Source organism: Nelumbo lutea, chromosome 1, assembly GCF_056320005.1.
Source record: "Nelumbo lutea isolate HS-2025 chromosome 1, American lotus-T2T, whole genome shotgun sequence".
Classification (NCBI taxonomy): domain Eukaryota; kingdom Viridiplantae; phylum Streptophyta; class Magnoliopsida; order Proteales; family Nelumbonaceae; genus Nelumbo; species Nelumbo lutea.
The window spans coordinates 116372744-116395788 of NC_142684.1; the positions used below are offsets into that span (position 1 = coordinate 116372744).

At 38.7% G+C, this 23045-nt stretch overlaps 1 protein-coding gene and 1 pseudogene across 2 annotated transcripts in view; one reads left to right on the forward strand and one right to left on the reverse strand.

Moving 5' to 3' along the window:
- Nucleotides 1-8014: 8014 nt before the first annotated feature.
- Nucleotides 8015-23045, forward strand: part of LOC148876976 (NEDD8-conjugating enzyme Ubc12-like) — a 29802-nt gene continuing 14771 nt past the window's right edge. Inside the window, exons 1-2 of one of the 2 annotated variants that reach the window (XM_088979523.1) lie at nucleotides 8015-8513; nucleotides 22743-22856. In XM_088979523.1, coding sequence (XP_088835649.1) covers nucleotides 22748-22856 — 109 coding nt within the window. In that variant the 5' untranslated portion in view covers nucleotides 8015-8513; nucleotides 22743-22747. Of the gene's footprint in view, nucleotides 8514-22456; nucleotides 22857-23045 lie in introns of both variants that reach the window. The other variant, XM_088979530.1, reaches the window with a different exon arrangement.
- LOC148876977 (mitochondrial import inner membrane translocase subunit TIM17-2 pseudogene) lies at nucleotides 20235-20844 on the reverse strand (annotated as a pseudogene).

Consider the following 23045-nt stretch of genomic DNA (forward strand, 5'->3'; position numbering starts at 1 on the left):
AAATATTCTCGATAGGTACCTTGTACTTAGGGGTGGATGCGAATTGAGCTTTTCACGAGCTATTCGAGTTCGGGCTGGCTCAGTTCAGACCAAGCTTCGAACCGAATTCGAGCCTAAGTATCGAGCTCATTTATTAATTGAGTCGAGCTCAAATAGTATACAATTCGGTTCATTAGGCTGGCGAGCCTATTTGAGCCCTATATATATAATTTTTATATGTATATATAATATTCATATATAGTTATATAATTTATATTTAAGTTTATTGGTGTACACCCACTTATATTGTGGTCCCTATTGTATTTTATATTTTCTTACTTTGTCTAATGGGATGGGAGGGAAAGAAAAAATCCTCATAACATTCGATTGAATCATGAACTGCCGAACTAGTTTGAGAACTTGAGAAGTGAGAAGAGAAGATTGAGAACACGAAAAGTCACAATCTCACAGATGAGCAGAGAGCAAGTGCGACTGTGCAAGTGTGCAACATGTGAAGATGCCGCCACCGAAGAGGATTGATTACCTATTGTTTGCGACTCTACGATTCCAGGTCTCCTCCTCCTCCTCCTCCTCCTCCTCCTCCTCTTCCTCCTCCTCCTTCTTCTTCTTCTTCTTCTTCTTCTTCTTGCAAGTTGCATCCACACCATTAAAAAGGTATTTGAAATCTGTAATTTTTAGTTTAGGACCTTTAGGTTCAACCATTCATCTTACAGATTCATTTGTAATTCTTATGGGTTCTACAGGGATTTTGGTTCATTTTACAGATTCCTCTATAATTTTTAGTATTTAGTTCCCAGACTACAAACTAAAATATCCAATTCCCAAACTAAAATATCTAGTTCCCAGACTACAGACTAAAACATAGTATTCGAGCTCGGGTAGGCTTGGATTCGAGCTCGAGTAGGCTTAGTTCATTTCAAGCTCGAGCCGAACCAAGCTCGAATATAAGTGTTTTTTATTCGAGCCAAATTCAAACTGATATTTCTAGTTAGAATCAAGCTCAAGCCTGAATTCGAGCTTGATATTTTATTGTAGAGTTGAGCTCGAATAGTCAAATATTCGGCTTGACTCAGTTCGTATCCACCCCTACTTGTACTTTAAGTTGAGTGACAATTTAGTACCCAAACTTCCAAAATGCGACAATTTAGTACCTACCTTTAACCAGCCGTTAAGTATAATGGAAAAAGACATAAACGCTCTTCAAGTGTCATTTAATTTTCTTTATCAACCATCAGCAACAACTGTGTAAGAAATGCCCTTCTTGGTTTTTTCCTTCCAAGATTGATGAATGCTGAGATGCGTTTAACTCAAAGACTGATGACTCATCGTTGGCCTAAACTACTGTTCACCGCCACTGTTCATCCTCTTCAAGCTCTCAAACAGCGGCAGTGCATAGTTCTCACCACGGCCATTATCTTCCTTCCTTTTTTCTCCTCTCAATGGGAACAGTTGTCGTTTTGCCATTTTATACCCTCATGGTTCTGGCACCTAAAGCTGAGCTAGTAAGCTTTCTGTGATTCTTCTCTCTCTGATTTATCAACAAATCTCTAATTTATCCTTTAATATTTACAGAATGGACCAACATATTGTATTTCTTCTTGGAGTTGTATTCCAAATTCCTTTTTAACTTTTGCCTTAACCAAGCCAATGAATTCAAGCATCTCTCGGGAATTTGAGCTGTCGGTATTGATGAAAAAGTTAGCATGAACTTTGGAAACCTCTGCACTGCCGACTCTGAAGCCTTTCAATCCAGTCTTCTCAATAAGCTCCCCTGTTGAAACTCCCATGCCAGGAGGATTTTTGAACACCGATCCAGCAATTCGTTCCAGCACAGGCTGAGACCATCGCCTCCTGTAAATAAAACCATATCCCATTGGCATCTCTGAGGAGAACAATGAAGAATTCAAGAAGCAAAATTTGAAATCCTTGTTACTTTTTCAAATATGCTTGTTGACGCTCCTTTGTTGATGCTGAAGGCAACAGACGAAATGTTACAGCTACAATTGCTGTCAAATCTTGCATCGCTTGAAAGGGTGACATGCGGTACCCAAAGGCAAGATCACTTCTGTACAAAATTTGATGCCTCCCATCCACTGTAACAATCTCAATTGTATCAATGGCATCGACAGTCTCCTATATAATAAACATATAAAAGATCATAGACCCTCACTGGTGTGGTTTCTTGACAAACAATTCCAAGCAGGTCGGAGCAGGATTACCTGTCCATTGTCTCCAACGTTCATGTAAACAACTCCACCTACGGTCCCAGGAATCCCAGAAGCAAATTCAAGACCAGAAAATCCTTCATTAGTGCACTGCACGCCTAACCGATTGAACAGGTAACCACTTCCCATTCTGTAGACGCCGGGTTCGATCCTCTCTAGGAAGTCAATCCGGTTCAGAATAACACAACCTTCAAACCCAGAATCATCGAAAAAGACAATTGGAGCCATTACCGACGATAATAAAAGGGATGCAGTGCAGCGCTCACAACAATATCTGTCGTTTAGCGTATGGTCTGGATTGTTTGAGAGTTTGGGCTCTGTTTCAAGAAGATGATGAACAATGTGTTTTATTTTAAGGGTAATTTTATCATTTTCAAAAGTCTTAAATAACACATGAAGTAACGTGATATACATACGGTAGGTGTTAAATTATCACATTTTGAAAGTTGGAATATTAGATTGTCATGTTTTAAAGTTTGGATATTAAATTAGCATTCAACCTAAAGTATAAAGTATAGGGTATCCATCGGAAATTTTCCCTAAAGTTATTACACAGGACAAGTGATGAGAGGTAAGCAAACTGTAGCTGTTCGGAAGGATGAACTTGGGTTGTTTTGGGAGCTTTTTGTGCAGGCTCCACTCAATTTTTTTATTTGTCCTATATTGATTGTAAATACTCTTTTACCCCACGTCCTCCATGATAATCTGTAATGCATTACAAACATTCAAAAAACCCATTTTCCCTTGGAGTCCAGATCTGCTCGTCAGAGAGCTTCAAACCAATCTCACAACTTATTCCAGTTATACATTGGAAAATGGAAACATTTCCCATACTTTGTGTTATTGTTCATGGGGGGATGTTCTCAATACACTGTGGAATGGGCTGTGAGGTCGGTGCAAGGTTAAAAATATTGATATGTGGGCGTATCAAGCAAATCGATGCTGTTTTTTTTAGTTTTTTTTTTATTTTTTTCTGAAACCGGTTCAAGGGGCCGTTTAGGTCTTCTCTATCCCCTACCCCCGATACACCCACTATAGGGACGTATTGGAGGGTTCCCAAAATAATACGTATCGGCTGATACGTGTCGATACTTTGAATCTTGAATCAGTGTAATGTGGGCTCTGTGAGGAGCAAATCTCGATTTTTTCCCTTGATGGTTGTGTAGGTGGAGTGAAGCACTATTATTGGAGAACAAATTAGCTAAACTTGATAGTTGCTTTCCAAATTGTGGGACCAACCATTTTTCTCTATGACAGACACAAATGCAAGTGAGAGATAGAGTGGTTGTGGGCCATAGGCTGTTGTGGAGAAAAATGATTGGTCCTGCACCTACGCAAACACCACTATCAAGTTCAGCTATTCCTATCTCTTATTATTGATTAAATAACCCCCACGCAGCCATCAAGTGCAGCTAATCCAGGTTTACAATTAGCTTGTTAATATTCAAGGTCCGTTTGGTTTTGTGGTTGAATTTGGAATCACCTATTTCCCCTACGTGTCTGGTTATAGGAATTAGAATTAGATTTCATAAGATATGTACAACTCATAAAGAGAGTTAGCATCTAAGTAAAGAAAAATAAGGTTTGGAGGGTTTAAGTCACTTGTTTCTTATGGCTTTCTTTCTGTTCGTTGAAATGAGATTCTCATTCCTAGGAGTGGGAGGATAGAATAGCCATTTCCTCAAATGGGGGAATGTCATTCTACTAGAAACAGGAATCAAAATCACATTCCAATTTTGATCTCAGACTCCTATTCTGGTTAAAAAGATACCACAAAGAAAGTGGCTAGTGAAATTGAGACCCAAAGATCCTCCTCCTTCACTGTTCACTTGGTTCCATTTGATAGTGAAGTTGATACTCAGAGATGACAATGTGCATCAAGGGTTTGAACGGTTTCTATTCATTACTACAAACCTTTGATGTCCAATATAAAAACATATAAAAGCAGTAAAAAAGGGGTTTTTATTGTTGAGTCCATCCATAAACTTTAGTATTTTTTTTTTCTCATTAGGAAGAGCAAATAGAAGGAAGAGGTATTGGAATAAAAAATGTATCTCCTTGGAAAAAGCTGTCCATGATTTTCTAAGGAGAGAAAGAGGTTTTGGGAAAGGAAAGACTTAATGACCTAGCGTGTTTTGTTTTAATATATAGAAAAGCTTTATATACTATAGGTAAAGTAATAAAGTATGATAGAAATAATTTGAATGTAAAACCTTAATCTGTTTATAAATTGGGAAAATTTCAGTTTATTACCCCAATTTTAAAACGTGTCAATGCAGTCAAGGTTTTTAAAATCGATCCAGAGAATGAACCGGTTAGGGCACCATTTTTCGATTTGGCGGTTCGACCTGTGATGTCATAAATAAATAAAAAAATAAAAAATATTTATATATAATAAATAATACCATAGAAATTTAAATAAAATATAAAATATACATAGAAAATATAGGAAAAAGAACAACATATGAAAAAAATAAAAATAAAAAATTATAGAAAAAATACCAAAAAATATAGAAAATTTTCCAAAAAAGCTTGTTTAGACTACAAGTTGCCGCTGCAAGCCTGCAAGTGCTGGTGAGTCTTTTCGCCGTTGGACACTGCTACAAGTGCTGGTGAGAGTGAGTCTTTTCGTCGGGTACCGCTACAAGTGTTGGTGAGGGTGAATCTTTTCATCGCTGCAAGCTCACCGGTTGCTATCAGTCAGTGTGTGTCACCATCGGACGCCGGAGGTGCTGGCCGTCGTAGGTAGTTGGTCAGTAGAGTTGTGAGGGTTGAGAGGAGGGAACTCGGGAAGGGTTAGAAGTTCTAACCCTAAAGCTAAAGGGAGTAAGGGATTTGAATTGGGTTGGGGATATACTAGGTATTTTATTTTTTGTTTTTTTATTTAAAACATTGAAAATAAAAATACGAACCACGCGAACCACTACTCGGGTCAATCAGTTTAGCGGTCCAACCGCCTGGGTTAGTGGTTTTCTGACCTTTTCAACGTTTTTTAACAATTTCCAGTTTTTAGTAAAACCAGACACCGGGGGCTGACTTGTTACCGGTTTTTCCTATCCGACCATCTAGTCCGGTCCGGTTTTGAAAACCATGAATGCAGTACACAAACTTTTTAAAACTGTCAATTTAGTCTAAAATCATTAACAGACGTTAAATGGCATGTGAAATGACACAAATGCCCTTTAAATGCCATATAATTTTCTTGTCGCCATTCCTTTGTTTTCCGCAATTTGAATCAATTCCAATTTTCCCTAATTTTCTTGTTTAGTTTTATCCGTTTGTAATCAACCCCAGTTTTCTTGTATCTAAGTATCGACAGTCTATTTTTTTAGTTTGGATCAACGTTTTTGAACTGTCGTTGACCCAGATAGTCAGACCATTCGGCTTAGGAACCGTCTAGGCAACCGGTTCCATTTTACCTCAAACCCAACATCTAGTAAAAAACCGTTGAAAAAGTTAACAAATCGTTGATCCGGGCGGTCGAACTATCAACTCATTGACCCATTCAATGGTTTTTTACTATTTTTTTAATTCTTTTTTAATTTTACTGTTAGAACAGGCTATTTATTCGAACCGAACAATTAGACTATTGACCCGGAAACCGGTGGCACAACAGTTCCGTTTCCGGGTCATTTTTTAAAACGTTGGTTTGGATAATGCAAACGGAGTTTCAACGAAAACGGGATCAGCTTCAGCACCAGCTACCGATCATGCTAGTGACTTAGTGAGTATAAGCTTACTAAATTACCCGATACTTCTTAGCATAGCAGCTCATCAAAACCTGAATTTTCACACAACTTACAATCATTCTACTAGTAAACCAACGATTTTCCTTCACCTAATTGCGCTGACGGCCTGACGCAAAATAAACCATTGAAAAGAGGAAAATAAGGTGAAGTTTGTAATTCTAATAGAAAGAAGCTAAGAGGAGACAATGAATCGGGGACGCTCCACCCAGTTGGCAGTTGCCCTACTCGAACCCTCTCTCATTAGCAGGCAGTTGCCCTTCTTGTTGCCTTGTTTGTAGCATAAACAACAAACATCAAATGAAAATGTGCATTTTTTTTCTCTTTCATGGGGAAGAAGGTAGATGAGCTTTCAATAAGATTCCAATAGAGAGAGAGAGTGGAGTGCAGTAGAAACAAATTAAAGTAACGATAGGGTAGTTCAATGCCCCAAATTGCGACTGCAATAGAAAGTGAGAGAGAAATGTCGCATGGATTTATTTAGAGTTTTCAGAATGGAGCACAATATTCCTGTACATTGCGCCAAACACACCAAGAAATGTCTTATACAGTTTGGTACTTCCACAAAGAGCTTTTAATTTTGAACGTATTGAAACTTCCAAAACAAGGAGTCATGATCCATGCAAAAAAAGCAAATTGGACGGCCATCAGCTACCAATCGTGCTAGAGAGTATAAGCTTACTAGCTCTTCAATTTTCTTTTAATTCAGATTAGTGTCCTTGTTTTGGTTTAGTTTTTAGGTGGTGTTTGATAACAGTTTTTTCAGACGTAGTTAGAGGGGTTTGGAAGTATATATGAATTTGGGTCTGAAAATCATTTTCAGGTTTGAAATAATAAGACATGGATTAGGTGTTGAATGCCTTCAAATACGTTTCATACCTTACCAAAAGTCCAAAATACCCTTGAACTCCTACCTCTCTCATTCTGTCTCTCTCTAGATCTCTCTCCTTTCTTCTTATTTTTCTTGTCGTTGCAACTCCTCCAATGAACTGGCAGCGGCGAGTTCTAACATTCTCTCTCTCTCTCTCTCTTTCTCTTTCTCTCTCTCTCTCTCTCTCTCTCTCTCTCCCCTCTCTTCTTCTTCTCTCGCCATTGCAACCGAATAGTTTAATTTATGGGTAAAATAGTAAAATTATTGAATTTCAGATGTTGAAGATTTAATCCAACCAATGATTAAAGTATCGGTATCAGGTATCGTATCGAACAATTCGAATACAGATACGCTTTTGAAATGCATGGATACGGACGAAAAATATGAAAATGCATGAATACGTTAGGAAAATACATACAAATTCCATAAATACAATAGTATCATTAAATTTAAGATCAAGATAATTGCAAATAATATATAAATACATAGAAAACGTATATTTTAGTGATATATATGAAGAAATATATTATAATTAATATATCAAGATGCATAGATATCATATAATTTTATTTATAATGCATCAATCAAGAGTCTAAGGCACTAAACATATGCATATATTATATTTTAATTATTATATAAATTAATTTTCTTTTTTTTTTAATTTTTTAACTAACAAAAAGTCAACTAAACATTAAATTCTCAAATACAAATTAAAATATTAAATAATACTTTATAAAAATCTAATATTAACTTAAATTATATCAAATTTGTTAAAATATATAATATATATATCATTTAAATTTTTTTAATTTTTAATTACTAAAATAATTATTCCTTTATTAATATTTTATTTATAATATTTTTCTAATATGAAAAATAATTTTTTAAAATAAATATATATTAATGAATTTAATAAATTCAATTTAACTTTTCAAATTTCAGATTTTAGATTTAGACAATGTTTTTTTTAAAAGGATTATTTTAGAATTTCAAAATGTTATTATATGTAACATCATTAACTGACGGAATATTCACAACGGATAGTAACTTCTAACACTACCCCAAAGTTCATGGTACTAAATTGAAAATTTTCTTTATAAATAAAAAATTATAGAAAGATGGATCGTAGAAGCTTCTTGTAATCTTGTTTGTTGTTTAGAAACCTGGGGTATTGTGCACATGGTTTGTGAGATATAGACACGTACTATCAATTATCATATAAAAAAATCCCAATCCAATGGTTTGTTCACAGAGATTATTCTACGACAATGTTACGTGTTACTGGATCTTGTTCTCAGTCATCACGTGGCGTGACTCCACTAATCTCCTTAGTCCTCAAGTCCTGATTAATGTCAGACCGGCGTAAGTGCGTAGCAGGCTGATGGGATACCTCCGTCATTGCACGTAAAAGGGAGGCGATCCTCGTCAAATAAAGATTGCTCCAGTGCATGACGGGACCTGTCGATTATCGAATATCGACTCGGATGGGAAGATATCAAGAGAGAGAAGAAGGAAAGAAAGACAAAGGAGAACGAAGGAAGAGAAATGAAAGCTTTTTAAACAGAAGACGCTTTCCAGAGTCATTCCCAAAATTGTCACCTTTTTTCTTTTCGTCTGCCGTCCGGAGGCTGTGATCATCTCCCTTGTTTTTCGCGGCTTTTCCTCGAACAGGTTAGCGTTATCTCCCATTCATCTCTGGTGCTCTGATGGATTTCTATTTGTTCATTTTTTTTCCTCTTTCATGGGTGCACTGAATTTAACATTTGTTCTATACGCTCGAAACCCTAAAATTTGACAACATTCTACCAGAAAAATTAGTCAGGTTTACATGTTCGTTTTAATAATTACTATCTTTCCTTTTCCTGTTATCTGCGTTTGATGGATCCTTCTTAGGGTTTGTGTAGCTCGATGTTGAGTTTCAGAGTTTCAATCTTAACTTTAATTAATTAATTTATTATGATCGTTTTTATTTTGGACGCTCTTCAGGGTCTCAAGTTAAATTTGTTATAATATTTAAGGTTCTCAAATTTTCATCTTCCTGTTTTGGTTTGATTCCCCATGCGTTACTTTTTCTTCAAATCGTAAATTATTCGTCTTATGCTCTCTGCACGGTGTTTATTGGGTTGATCCATTTTAGGAGACATGTCCTACCTATTTGGATTTTCCTTTCAGTTTATGCAGACAAAGGTTCTGATTATATTTACAATGAGTTTCAGAGGTCTATCTAGTTTATTGTATCTTCCACGGCTTTGGAAGGTTTGGGTTGTTTATGGTTGGAATTTTTATCTTTTGAAAAAGAAAATTCTTTGTGAAGTATCAGTTTTACATGGATACGGACGTGGGAATTGGAATACAAATCATAGGCAGACAGGATTCTGGCTCGACAAGTGGGAAAAACATGGATTGACAGGCATGTCTACGGAATAGTAAAATATTATTGAAACGGTCCATGCTTTTCAATTGTTAACGTTGAGAGTTAGGGAATGAGATTTGAGTTGGATGTGGGATGATGGAGCGACTGCAGTCTGTGGAATTTCTGAAAGTTGTAGTGAATGATGAGATTTGAGTTGGAGAATGAGTGGTGACTCCTGATCTGGCGATCAAGGGAGTTAGGGTTCTAATATACTGAGACAAGGGAGGAGAGCGAGACTATCCTTGTGATGAGAGTGGCAATTATGGTGGCTCAGATGCCTTATGCTTGAATATTGTGATGATTCTGAGTGTTTTGAGTATGCCGAGTGGGGTCTGATCTTTGTTTTATTTTTGCTTCGGAAGCTTCTCAATTAATCCTTTTTATAGTTGATCTTCTCTTTTGCGCACCTTTAGGGTGTGCAAGAAAAGCAAGGACACGTTTAGCACGGGAATATCCTTGTCAGAAAGGTATCTCAGTTAGTTATGCCAGGCCAACTCAGGTAGTTGCGGGAAGGGCACAAGGAGACTTGTATTGGACAGAGTGTCTTTCCCTGATCCACTTGTGTTTCTATGATTCTCTCTGATGCTGGTCCTGCCATGTGCCATTGCCTGTAATACTATTTCACATATCATGTTGTGTTATGAGGTGGTGCTTTGCAGGGTTTCAGTAGCTTGGGTGGCTGTTACATGCATTCGTTTGCACTTGCCCGTTATTTTGGACATATTGCTCTTACAAGAGAAAAAGATGAATGTTAGGGTTTCAGTAGCTTGGGTGGTTGTTACATTCATTCATACTTGCCTATGATGTTGGGCATATCCATTATCATACAAGAGAAAAAGATAAATGTTACATAAGTAGCATTCATCATGGGTGTTAGATGATCATTTATATAAAACAAGGATAAATAGGTTAATGTTAAATAAATTGAATGGGGATTGCATCTTTTTCTGGGATCCTTAAATGGTGCCTTCATATCCTCTATCCCATTTGACTGTAGGTTGTGGATCCCATCACCTGATGGGATATATTCTCCATATTTTCTCCAAAGCTCAGTGGCATTCAAATAACAATCGAATTTCTTGTTAGAAAGATTTGATTCTCTATCTCTTCCTATCTTGGATTATTTATATGTGAAGTTACATGTGTAAAGATAAACCTGTCTGATATGATGCAAAGAAGAAGAAGATACAACTGCAAGTATTTTTCTCTCCACATGCATTCATCCCCTGCTTGAAAGGTGAGGAGTCAATCAACCACTTGTTCCTTCACTATTCAGTTGTAGTCTTGAAGAGGACCTGTGAAACTTTTACCTAAACTTGGTTGCGCTTCAATAGGATCCTCTTCATGGTGCACATGACTTCAGGAATTAGAGGCTACAGGTACTGGATGTGAGGCAAAAGGTGTTTTGGAGACCACCCACACTGTCACGTGGGTACCTTGGGAGCAAAGGAACTGAAGAGTTTTTGAAAATAGACCTCAGCTCTTGGGGTCATTCAAGACAGAGTCCTTTATATGTTGGCTTTAGTGGCCACTATTCAAAAAGAGTTTAGGAATTGGAGGCCACAGGTATTGGATGTGAGGCAAAATGTGTTTTGGAGAGTAACCACCCACAGTCACGTGGGTACCTTGGGAGAAAAGGAACTGAAGAGTTTTTGAAAATAATCCTCAACTCTTGGGGTCAATCAAGATAGAGTCCTTTATATGTCAGCTTTATTGGTCACTGTTCAAAAAGAGTTCCAAACCGTATCTCTGATGACATGCAGGACTGTTTTTGGTAGAAAATAGAAACTTATACAACAATCTCTTGGTGATTCTCCAATGATGACTGTCTCCACTGGGGAGAGTTATACAAGAGCAGTCATTTCCCCCAAACTTCACTTTGGTGGCAGTTCACTAGGCAATATTGGGCCTCCCAGTGTAAGGACTTCATTTCCCATAGGTAGAGCATATGGTATGGGCATTTTAATACCTCTATTGGTAATGCTGACCCCACTGATATAGCACATGTTGTGTTACTCTAGAGCTTTTTGATAGTCGTAATGTTATTCCTTTTGTAAGGGTGACACCATTGATATAGTAATGTTATTCCTTTCATGTACATCTCATTTTGTAATTTTTTTATTCACTTTGATGAAGTTTTTTGATCATTGACTCATTGTTTTTTAATAAGTAAGCTTTTTGATCGTTGTTGGTTAAAAATCTTACTTAGAACTATCCCTCAAGAATCTATGTGGTGGCGTTCTAGAAATAAGGTACCTCAAGGTGTGAGGCATATACCTTGTATTTTTAGGAACAAGCTTCAAGGTTAAGCCTTATGGTCTTCTGTTCAAGATTCACCTTAAGGAGTAATACTCACACGATGTAGTGGTCATGCTTTTAACTTGAAAGGAATGATCTTATGGAGCTTGATCCTGTTCATGACTTTCCTAGTTTATTTGGGAAGTGCATAATGCTAGGGTATAAATCTATGCATAATATTTTTGGAAGGTAGTCGATGGCATTGCGACACTCATTTTCCTTGGTTAAGCTGTGAAGCTTTTGAAAATCATGCTTCTTTTTGTTGGGTTGACTTAATACTTCCCAATATTATTTCCTTTCTATGCTTCATATTTAGGGTTTCTTGCCTATAAGGGAAACTTTTGGGGGTTAATATCCATTTAGAGCATCAATAGAGGGGAATTACTTGGGATGGGCAGCTTTTTAAAAATAATAGCAAAAAGGGGCATTACTCCTAGTTGTCTATATACGGTATGGATTACTGTAGCTATATACATTTATTATTCCAAAAATGTCCCTATAAATACAACCAATGTTTCTAACTTTTTGATGAATGATAATAAATTTATTAATTCAGAAGCAGATTTAGAGTGAGTTCATACAACATCCCAGGGAGAGGCGCGAGCTGCAGCCCCTCCTTGATTCTTACAAGTAAACTAGGAAAGAAAAGCAAGAATCACAACTGAGCCCAAAACAATTCTTCCCTATTTACCCCTTGCTTAGCTAACACATCTGAAAAAGTATTTGCTGATCTCCCCACCCACTGTACAGTGACCAACATATTCCTTGTCAACCAACTAAATTTCTTCATTTCATTCTTGTAACGCCACAGCCTCTTCAGGATTTTTCAACCAACCCACCACCACTTTGGAATCCCCCTCGATTGTTAGGTGTTGTACCCCCAGCTGGTTTGCAAATTGCACCCCTTGTACAATAGCTAAAAGTTCTGCCCTGATGGAGTCCCCAATTCCCAAGGGACCTGAGTAGAGCAACAAAATCTCTCCCTAATCATTTCTCAAAGCAACCCCCCATTCCGGATAATCCTAGATTTTTACCCATGCTACTTCCATCAAAGTTCAACTTCAGGGAGCCTTCGGATGGAGGAGATCAACTTGTAATTGATTTGTCCTTTAGAGATGAACACCTCGCTATTGTTGACCAATTTCTCCAAAGGTCATTAAAGGAGAATTGATGAAAGATTTCCAAGGTTTTTAGCCAAGGTATTGCCCTATTTAACACACAATCTTTCAATTCCTGATTGCTCATTTCCTTTTCTTGAAAAATTTTAATATTCCTTTCTTCCCAAAGAGTCCAAATCAAGGCAACACGAGCATATCTCCACATAATTCTCCCTATTGTTTTTTTTGATGAATAATAATAAGTTTATTGATTCAGAAGCAAATTAGAGTGAGTTCATACATCATCCCAGTGAGAGGTGCGAGCTGCAGCCCCTCCTTGAAACTTACAAGTAAACTAGGAAAGAAAAACAAGAATCACAACTGAGCCCAAAATAATTCTTCCCTATTTACCCCTTGCTTAGCTAACACATCTGACAAGGTTTTTGCTGATCTCCCCACCCACTGTACAGTGACCAACATATTCTTTGTCAACCGACTAAATTTCTTCATTTCATTCTTGTATCGCCACATAGCCTCTTCAGAATTTTTCAACCAACCCACCACCACTTTGGAATCCCCCTCGATTATTAGTTGTTGTACCCCCAGCTGGTTTGCAAATTGGACCCCTTGTACAGCAGCTAAAAGTTCTGCCCTGATGGAATTCCCAATTCCCAAAGGACCTGCGTAGAGCAACAAAATCTCTCCCTTCTCATTTCTCAAAGCACCCCCACTCCGGATAATCCTGGATTACCCATGCTGCTTCCATCAAAGTTCAACTTAATCGAGCCTTCGGGTGGAGGAGACCAACTTGTAATTGATTTGGCCTTTAAAGATGAACACCTTGCTACTGCTGACCAATTTCTCCAAATGTCATTAAAGGAGAATTGATGAAAGATTTCCAAGGTCTTCAGCCAATGTATTGCCCTGTTTAACACACAATCTTTCAAATCTTGGTTGTTCCTTTCCTTATCTTGAAAAATTCTGAGATTCCTCTCTTCCCAAATAGTCCAAGTCAAGGCAGCAGAAGCACATCTCCACATAATTCTCACTATTTTTGTAGGCCAATAAAAGGTAGAATGGTTGAAGAGCATGTGCACTTCTACTGGTAGACTCCAACTACCCCCAAACAACGAAAGTATCCAAGCCCAAAGGTCTGCAGAAAAGGGACAAGATACTAATAGATGGTAACGATCCTCACCGTGAGCTCTACAGAGGATACACCAATTAGGAGAAATACAGAGAAAAGGTCTTCTCTTTTGTAGGTTGTCTAAAGTGTTTACTTTCCCATGGAAAACTTCCCAACAAAAAGCCAAAATTTTTGGGGGGATTGGCCTACACCAAATTTCTTTTGACGGAAAGGGTTGGTGAGTAGAAAGTTGAGAGATGGACTTGAAAAAAGAAGCATAAGTGAAGGTTCCATTGGGTCTAGGAGTCCAAACCCTCTTATCTGGCTTGGAGGGATCCAAACAAACCTGATTAAGACACCCAAGCAAAAAAGAAAGAGACTCAATTTCAGCATCCCTAAGTCCTCTACGAAAACCAAAATCCCAAGTAGGATCTAAGGGTGTTCCCAAGGGTGGTGAAACAAATTTCGAGACCACCTCTTTTTTGTACAAAGAAAGAGAAAAAAGAGAGGGGAACAAATCCTTTAACGGTGAGTCTTCTACCGAAATATCCTCCCAAAAAAGGATAGAGCTGCCAGAACAAACTTCATACCTGATAAAATTGAGGAATTGAGGAAGGGTGTTGTGAATAGCCTTCCAAGGTGCTGCTAGGTTAGCTTGCCTCGATACACTAGCATCCCATCCATTCTCTGACCTCCCATGAATGCTTCCCACCACCTCATGCCACAATCTCTCTCTTTCCAAAGGCCATCTCCACAACCATTTCCCTAATAGAGCTTGATTCTTTCTAGTTATCCTCCCAATTCCCAAACCCCCCTCTTCTTTACTTCTGCACACAATTTCCCAATTAACCAAGTGGTCCTTTTTCTCTTGTCCCGGTTCCCATAAGAAATCTCTCATCAACTTCTCCAACTTCCTAGCTTCCCTAACTGGTATCCTAAAGACAGACAAATAATAGGTAGGTAAGTTAGCCAAGTTAGCTCTTATTAGGGTAATTCTGCCTCCTAAAGAGATATGGTTCCTCTTCCATGAGACTAATCTCTTCTCAAATTTTTCTAACATTGGGGTCCAAAATCTACTCTCCCTAGGATTTGCCCCTAAAGGAAGCCCTAAATACGACGTAGGCCAAGCAGAGGTGGAACACTCAAGACACTCCGCAATAGCCTCCACCTCCCCTACCTCCAAATTTATACCTGCTACGCAACTCTTTTCCATATTTATTCTCAAATTAGAGACACTTTCAAATCCTTTTATTAGCTCCTTTAGGTTTGCGACCTTGTCACTAAGACCTCCTTCACAAAAAATCATTAGGTCATCTGCAAACTGAAGGTGGGTGACGGGGACTTGGTGTCTCCCTATTCTCCAACCCCTAATGGCATCTTCGCTGTCAGCCTTAGTAATGATCCTACTAATCACATCAGCTACTAAGGTAAAAAGGAATGGTGAAAGTGGATCCCCTTGCCTGACACCCCTGCAAGCTGGAAAAAAATCCCTCACCGTACCATTTACCAGAATAGAGTAGTGGCAAGTACTAATACACCCAAAGATCCAACTACACCACTTGTCCCCAAATCCACCATTTCGCATAACCTCTAATAGAAACTCCCAGTCCACCAAATCATAGGCCTTTTCAAGATCCAATTTACAAATGAATCCTTTCCTACTAGACCTTTTCATTTCCTCCACACACTCATTCTCCCTATTGTTGTAGGCCAATAAAAGGTAGAATGGTTGAAGAGCATGTGAAATTCTGCTGGTAGACTCCAACTACTCCCAAACAACGAAAGTATCCAAGCCCAAAGGTCTGCAGAAAAGGGACAAGATATTAATGGGTGGTAACAATCCTCACCGTGAGCTCTATAGAGGATTCACTAATTAGGAGAAATACAGAGGAAAGGTCTTCTCTTTTGTAGGTTATCTAGAGTGTTTACTTTCCCATGGACTACTTCCCAACAAAACACCATAATTATTTGGGGAGCTGGCTTGCACCAAATTTCTTTTGACGGAAAGGGTTGGTGAGTAGAAAGTTGAGAGATGGACTTGAAGAAAGAAGCACAAGTGAAGGTTCCATTGGGTCTAGGAGTCCATACCCTCTTATCTAGCTTGGAGGGATCCAAACAAACATGATTAAGGCAACCAAGCAAAACAGAAAGAGATTCAATTTCATCCTCCCTAAGTCCTCTACGAAACCCAAAATTCTAAATAGGATCTAAGTGTGTTCCCAAAGGTGAGACAAATTTTGAGACCACCTCTTTTTTTGTACAAAGAAACAGAAAATAGCGAAGGGAACAAATCCTTTAAAGGTGTGTCTCCTACCTAAATATCCTCCCAAAAATGAACAGTGTTGCCAGAACAAACTTCATACCTGATAAAATTGAGGAATTGAGGAAGGGTGTTGTGAATGGCCTTCCAAGGTGCTGCTAGGTTAGCTTGCCTTGATACACCAGCATCCCATCCATTCTCTGACCTCCCATGAATGCTTCCCACCACCTCATGCCACAATCTCTCTCTTTCCAATGGCCATTGCCACAACCATTTCCCTAACAGAGCTTGATTTTTTCTAGTTACCCTCCCAAGTCCCAAACCCCCCTCTTCTTTACTTCTGCACACAATTTCCCAATTAACCAAGTGATCATTTTTTTTTCTTGTCCCGGCTCCCATGAGAAATCTCTCATAAGCTTTTCTCCAGTTTCCTAGCTTCCCTAACTGGTATCCTAAAAACATACAAAAAATAGGTAGGTAAGTTAGCCAAGGTAGCTCTTATTAGGGTAATTCTCCCTCCTAAAGAGACATAATTCCTCTTCCATGAGGCTAATCTCTTCTCAAACTTTTCTATCACTGGGGTCCAAAATCTACTCTCCCTAGGATTTGCCCCTAAAGGAAGTCCTAAATGACATAGGCCAAGCAGAGGTGGAACACTCAAGACACTCAGCAATAGCCTCGACCTCCCCTACCTCCAAATTTATACTCGCTATGCAGCTCTTTTCCAAATTTATTCTCAAATTAGAAATACTTTTAAATCCTTTGATTAGCTCCTTTAGGTTTGCTACCTTTTCGCCAAACCTCCTTCACAAAAGATCATTAGGTCATCTGCAAACTGAAGGTGGGTGACAGGGACTTGGTGTCTCCTTATTCTCCAACCCTTAATGGCATCTTCACCATCAGCCTTAGTAATGATCCTACTAATCACATCAGCTACTAAGGTAAAAAGGAAGGGTGAGAGTGGATCCCCTTGCCTAACACCCCTGCAAGCTGGAAAAAAGTCCCTCACTGTACCATTTACCAGAATAGAGTAGTGACAAGTACTGATACACTCAAAAATCCAACTACACCACTTGTCCCAAATCCACATTTTCGCATAACCTCTAATAGAAACTTCCAGTCCACCAAATCATAGGACTTTTCAAGATCCAATTTACAAATGAAACCTCTTTTTTTTTTTTTTTTTGATCAATAACATCAATTTCATTAAATTAAGAGAATAAAGGGAAATGAATACAGAGGGAGATAAAATAACTTAGCTCCCCAAAAAACATAAAACTCAGGGAAAGCAAAGAAAATTAAAAACTAGCCCAGAAAACAGCCTCCCTAGTCACTCCTTGCTTGGCCAACCCATCCACAAATGAGTTGGCACTCCTCTTCATCCAGCTGTACTAAATCTCTATGTCCCTACCCAGCCATAAGAACTGTGTTTTTTCATTGTTAAAGTTCCACAAACCACTTCTCTCTGTCTTCAACCAATTAACCACCACCTTCGAGTCACCTTCCAGAATCAAACAACTAATATTTAGATCTTTTGCTCTTCAAATTCCTTCAAGCGCTGTAAGGATCTTAGCTCTAAGAGAGTCACCTTCTCCAATAGGGCCAGAGAATAAAGTAGTAACAATCCCTTCCTCATTCCTGAAGACTCCTCCAATCCCAAAGGGCCCTGGATTCCTTACACTGCTGCCATCAAAATTCAGCTTTATAAAGCCCGAGGGGGGAGGGGACCAGAACGGACAAAGAGTCCTCTTGCATCTTGTAGTGGAAGCAATCTCTTTCCAGTTTCTTAGCAAGGCATCCATAGGACAATCTGAAAACGACTCCAAAGATTTTAGCTAGTGGACCGCTCTTATAAGGATTCGGTCTAACGAGTCTTCCAAAGTTTTTTTCCTTGTCAGAAAATATGCGTGAGTTTCTTTCTTCCCACAAAGACCAGCAAACCGCTGCCCTAATACACCTCCACATATTCTTCCCTCGCTTCTTAGGCCAATTGAAAAGAGATGGGGAAAACAAACCTTGGACAGTTTCCGGAGGATACCAAGAACACCCAAAACGGGAGAAAACCCACTCCCAAACAAATTTAGCAACCTTACAAGAGACCATGAGGTGGTAGCCCGATTCCCCATCAGCTTTACAAAGAGCACATCTATTAGGAAGTAAACAATAGTTGGGTCTCTTTCTTTGGAGTAAGTCTAAAGTGTTGATTCTTTCCAGGAAAATTTTCCAACAAAAAAACCCCACCCGAGGAGGAATAGGTCTGCTCCAAATTTCCTTAACTGGAAAGGACAACCCCAGGGGGGTAGGAGGCTGAGTTAAAGTTTCAAAGAAAGAAGCACAAGAAAAGGTACCAAAGCTAGAGAGGGTCCAAAATATGGTGTCTTCCTTAGCAGGGTTTAGGAAGACACCCTCAAGGGAGGCTAGCAGAGCTACTAGGCTATCCAAGTCCGTATCCCTAATTGCCCTACGCAGGCCAAGGTTCCAACCAAAGCCCGAAGTGGAAGCTGAAGGGACTAAGAAAGAAGAAATGGGTTCATTTTTCAAGTCTGAAAGAGCATACAAGGAAGGAAACTTGTCTTTTAGAGGAGAATCCCCGACCCAAAGATGTTCCCAGAAATTTATTCGGTTACCAGAGTTTAGACCATACCTGATCCAAGGGGAGAAAACTGGAAGCAGATTGTGGATGGATTTCCAAGGAGAAGCTGCTAAAGCCCTTGCCAAGATTCCAGGATCCCAACCATTGTCTTCCAACCAATGAATGCTAGCCACAATCTTAGTCCACAATTTATCCCTTTCCAAAGAGAACCTCCACAACCACTTCCCCAGAAGAGCCATGTTCCTTTTCTTGAAATTACCAATCCCTAGACCTCCTATTGTTTTACACCTAGAGACCACCTCCCAACTCACCCTATGATCTCTCTTCTCCTCTCTAGGCTCCCAGAGAAAGTTCCTTATTAATTTTTCCAAAAGTTTTGAAACCTTTCAGGGGATCTTAAACACTGACAGAAAGTAAACAGGAAGGTTAGCTAGGGTAGATTTAATGAGAGAGACTCTTCCACCTAAAGAAAGATAACTCCTCTTCTAGGCCGCTAGCCTCTTCTCAAACCTCTCCACTACCGGAGCCCAAAAGCTGACACTCTTAGGATTATCTCCTAAAGGGAGGCCCAAGTAAGTCATGGGCCAATCCGTAATAGCACAACCTAGCTCATCTGCGGATTCCCTTAGGTCTCTTTCGCTCACATTCACTCCCGCCACACAACTCTTGTCGAAGTTTACCTTGAGGTTAGAAATCTGCTCAAAAAGTTTTATTGTCAACTTTAGATTCCGGATCCAATTGAGGTTCCCTCCTTCACAGAAAAGGATAGTATCATCTGCAAACTGAAGAAGAGTTAAGGGAACCTCCTCCCTTCCTACTCTCCACCCTCTTATTAGATTCCTCGAGTCTGCTCTATGGATCAATCGCCCAAATACATCAACAATAAGGGTGAAAAGAAAAGGGGAAAGAGGATCTCCTTGTCTTATACCTCTCAATGCCGGAAAGAAGTCCACCACGTTCTCGTTCACCAGGATAGAATAATGGCAAGTCCTAACACAACCCCAGATCCACTTGCACCACCTGTCAACCAAAACTCCTCAACACCTCCATCAAGAATGACCAATCAACCAAGTCGAAAGCCTTCTCCAAATCCAATTTGCAGACCACTCCCTTCTTCTTTGACTTTCTAAAGCTCTCAAAGCTCTCATTTGCAATGAGGATCTGATTGGTGATCTGTCTTCCCTCCACAAAAGCACTTTGGTTGGGTGCAATAATAGAGGAAATGAATGAAACCTCTCTTACTAGACCTTTTCATTTCCTCCACACACTCATTCGCAATTAAGATCTGATCTGTTATTTGTCGCCCTTGAATTAAGATCTGATCTGTTATTTGTTGCCCTTGAATTAAGATATGATCTGTTACTAGACCAATGTTTCTAACTTTCTAATGCTTTTCTTTCACTTTTCACTTTTGAACTTGAACTTCAAAGTTTACTGTAGTTTTCATGGAATCGAACCTGGAGAACAAAGTTTTCTCTTACACTTACATCTCTGTAAGAACCATTCTATTTCTCCTCTTTTTAGCTGGTTTTATATGTTTTTGTGAACTTATTTTCTCTCTCTTAGGTTTTTATCTCCCTTCTCCTTAACCTTCATGTTAGTGCCCTATCTCCTGCTTCTTTTTACTGCCAAATAACCCCCAAACCAAGAAGAAGAAGAAGAAGACCTCTCTATTGAAGTTTCAAGAGTTGGAGTCTGTGTCAGTTTTTGATTCGAAATTTTTCCACTAGGATACCCGGGAAAATTAAATGGGTTGGGCACACTGGGTACTGGCTCCTCCAATGGATGAAAATTCTAAGGAGCACCAAGAACCTTGCTTAGCATGATTCCAGTTCCTTTGATCAAAGCAAGCAACACCCCACTACAATACACATAGGTGCTGCACCGAAACCCTGACATATGCATCTGGAGGAACCTGCTGCTGGCAGCACCAGCGATGATGGAGTTCCAAGGGTCTTCCTTCTATCGAATATAGACCATGGTGCAATCAAAGACGAAGATAGACCGCCCTAGACGGTGAAGCTACCACCGATGCGGGGAGCGTTCATGTGAACGACTTGAGAACCGCCGGTTAGACGCTCACCTTTTGGGGAGTTGTAGACGCCTTTGAAGGTGGAAGACTGATCTGCTAGCGGAACCCATGCTGAAAGATCTGCTGACATCATCTAGGATTCATTCCGGGCTAGGGATCTCGAGAAGTTTCCAATGTCCCCATCTGATCAGATGAGAGAGAGAGACCTCATATCTTAATGTTCCTATATGATATTTTTCACAAAAAGTAACCTTGAAATTGTAATTCTTAAAAAAGTGTTAGTTTTGTTGCTATTAGGGGCAAAAAGTTGCCCTTATCTACTAGAATCCCTCATTTATTCAAATCTCCACCCATTACCATTACTCAATGTTGGTCCTAGCCATCTGGGATCTTGGGAGGGGTTGATGGACCTAAGCTTTGACATTCTTAGCTCAACCTCAAATGGATATTTTCGTGCTTGTTGACATGAGATTTAGTCGAATTCCTACTTTGCCTATAAAGCAAAGATAGGACAAACTTCAAAGACTAAATGGCCTTGATTCCTTCTTCCATAACCTGAGCTCTCAGAGAAGAGATAAGAGGCCCTATGGAGAATGTGGTAAGAAATCCATAATAGAGTCCAACCACCACAGCGACCAAATTGATTATCTTCATACATAAGGAGAATAGATTACCTAGTGGAAAAGATTTCAAAATCATAAAAATCTCCCTTTTTCTGTTTTTATTGTATTTTGTCAATTACTTCAAATACAAAATGGCCTTCTATCTCTAACTCAATTTTAGTTTGCCATCTATTGTGCGTATCACTTTGCCTGCATTGTGGATCTAAAAATTCTGGAAATACTGATATGGAGGTTTCATGTGTTATGCTGAATTGGTGGTCCATTTCAGGATTGATATTTACAAGTTATGTTTTATCCTATTGATCTTGAATAGTTAAACTTGGCTTTGCACAAGTATGACAATTACTTGCCAATGCTGTTATTTTTTTAAGAGTTCAGTACATGAGTCTTACCCAGCTAACATGGAGTCCTATTTTTTATCATTATCTCTTCTCAAGAATTGACAATTAATTTTTCATAGTGTTGGAGGATTCCATGGAAGTCAAAATTGAATCACAAAATCCTATAATGAGCACCCAAAAAAATAAAATAAAAGGGAGGCTGATTTGCTGACTTGGGAAGAGCTATTCTTTTCTGGGCAGCTTTGTAATACGAAGTAAACTTTCAGGGAGGATTAAGAGATTTTACCCTCCCTCCTGTTGTATCCTCCTTTCTAAACTCTTTATTAATAAAAGTTTCTGTTATCTATCAAAAAAAAAAAAAAAATCTCAGTCAAGTAGGTCATCAAAGGCCCTGTACTGGGTCTGCTCTGATTGCCCTAATATTTGTGTGCTTGAGTATCTATATGGTGTTTTTGCTGGGAACCTTTGTTACAAATGATTTCATTGTTTTATTACAGTGAACCTTTGACTTGGAGAAAGCAGTGTTTTATACTTGAATTACTATTCATTTTTTCCTAGTTGAATGAATAATGGCATGATTAGTAACTTACGTTTAGCTCTCCTGTTATTCTTTTGATCACTACTTTTTGAACTGTGATTTGTGGCTTTCCTTCATTTTGTATTGGAATGTTGTTCCCTTTATACATCTCTTTCCACTTTATTGAATAGAGTTATTTTATTTCTTAACCAATAATGGGAAAACGATTAAGATAGTGTTTGATTACTGCTGAATTGGGTGCTGAAAGAAGAGCTTGGAAAGTATTTCAGACTTGTAACAGTTTAAATGCACAGGTATTATTGGTATATGATAAAAATTGTAAGGATAAATTAATCATTCCAATTCCTGTGCTGCCATCATTCTGCAAATAGGTAGTCTGCAAGTATTTCAGACTTGTAACAGTTTAAATGCACAGGTATTGAGCATTTTAAACTTTGGAATCTCTTCCTTGTACTGCTTTTAGTGCCTATTTCTGCAGTTATCAAAACCAACCAAGATTTTCGAAGTTTTAAGAAAGGTAAAGTTCATATGCTATATGCCATGGGATGCTTTAGATACTAATTTCTATTTTAATTGTAGGCATAATGATTAAGCTTTTCAAAGTGAAGGAAAAGCAAAGGGAGATGTCAGAAAATGCCAATGGAAGGGCACCTGTCAAGAAACAAAGTGCAGGGGAATTGCGTCTTCATAAAGGTTTCTCTTATAAATGTTTGATTGCCTTTTCATTTACAAGTTTTACGGTCCATATCAAATGTTTTAATTATTCTTAATACTATCATAAGTAGTTCATTCTTAATAATATCATAAGAAATAGGTGCCAGCAGGTCTATTGATATTGCAATATGCAATTCTCTTTTCATCTCTTTTTTTCTTCATCTTCTC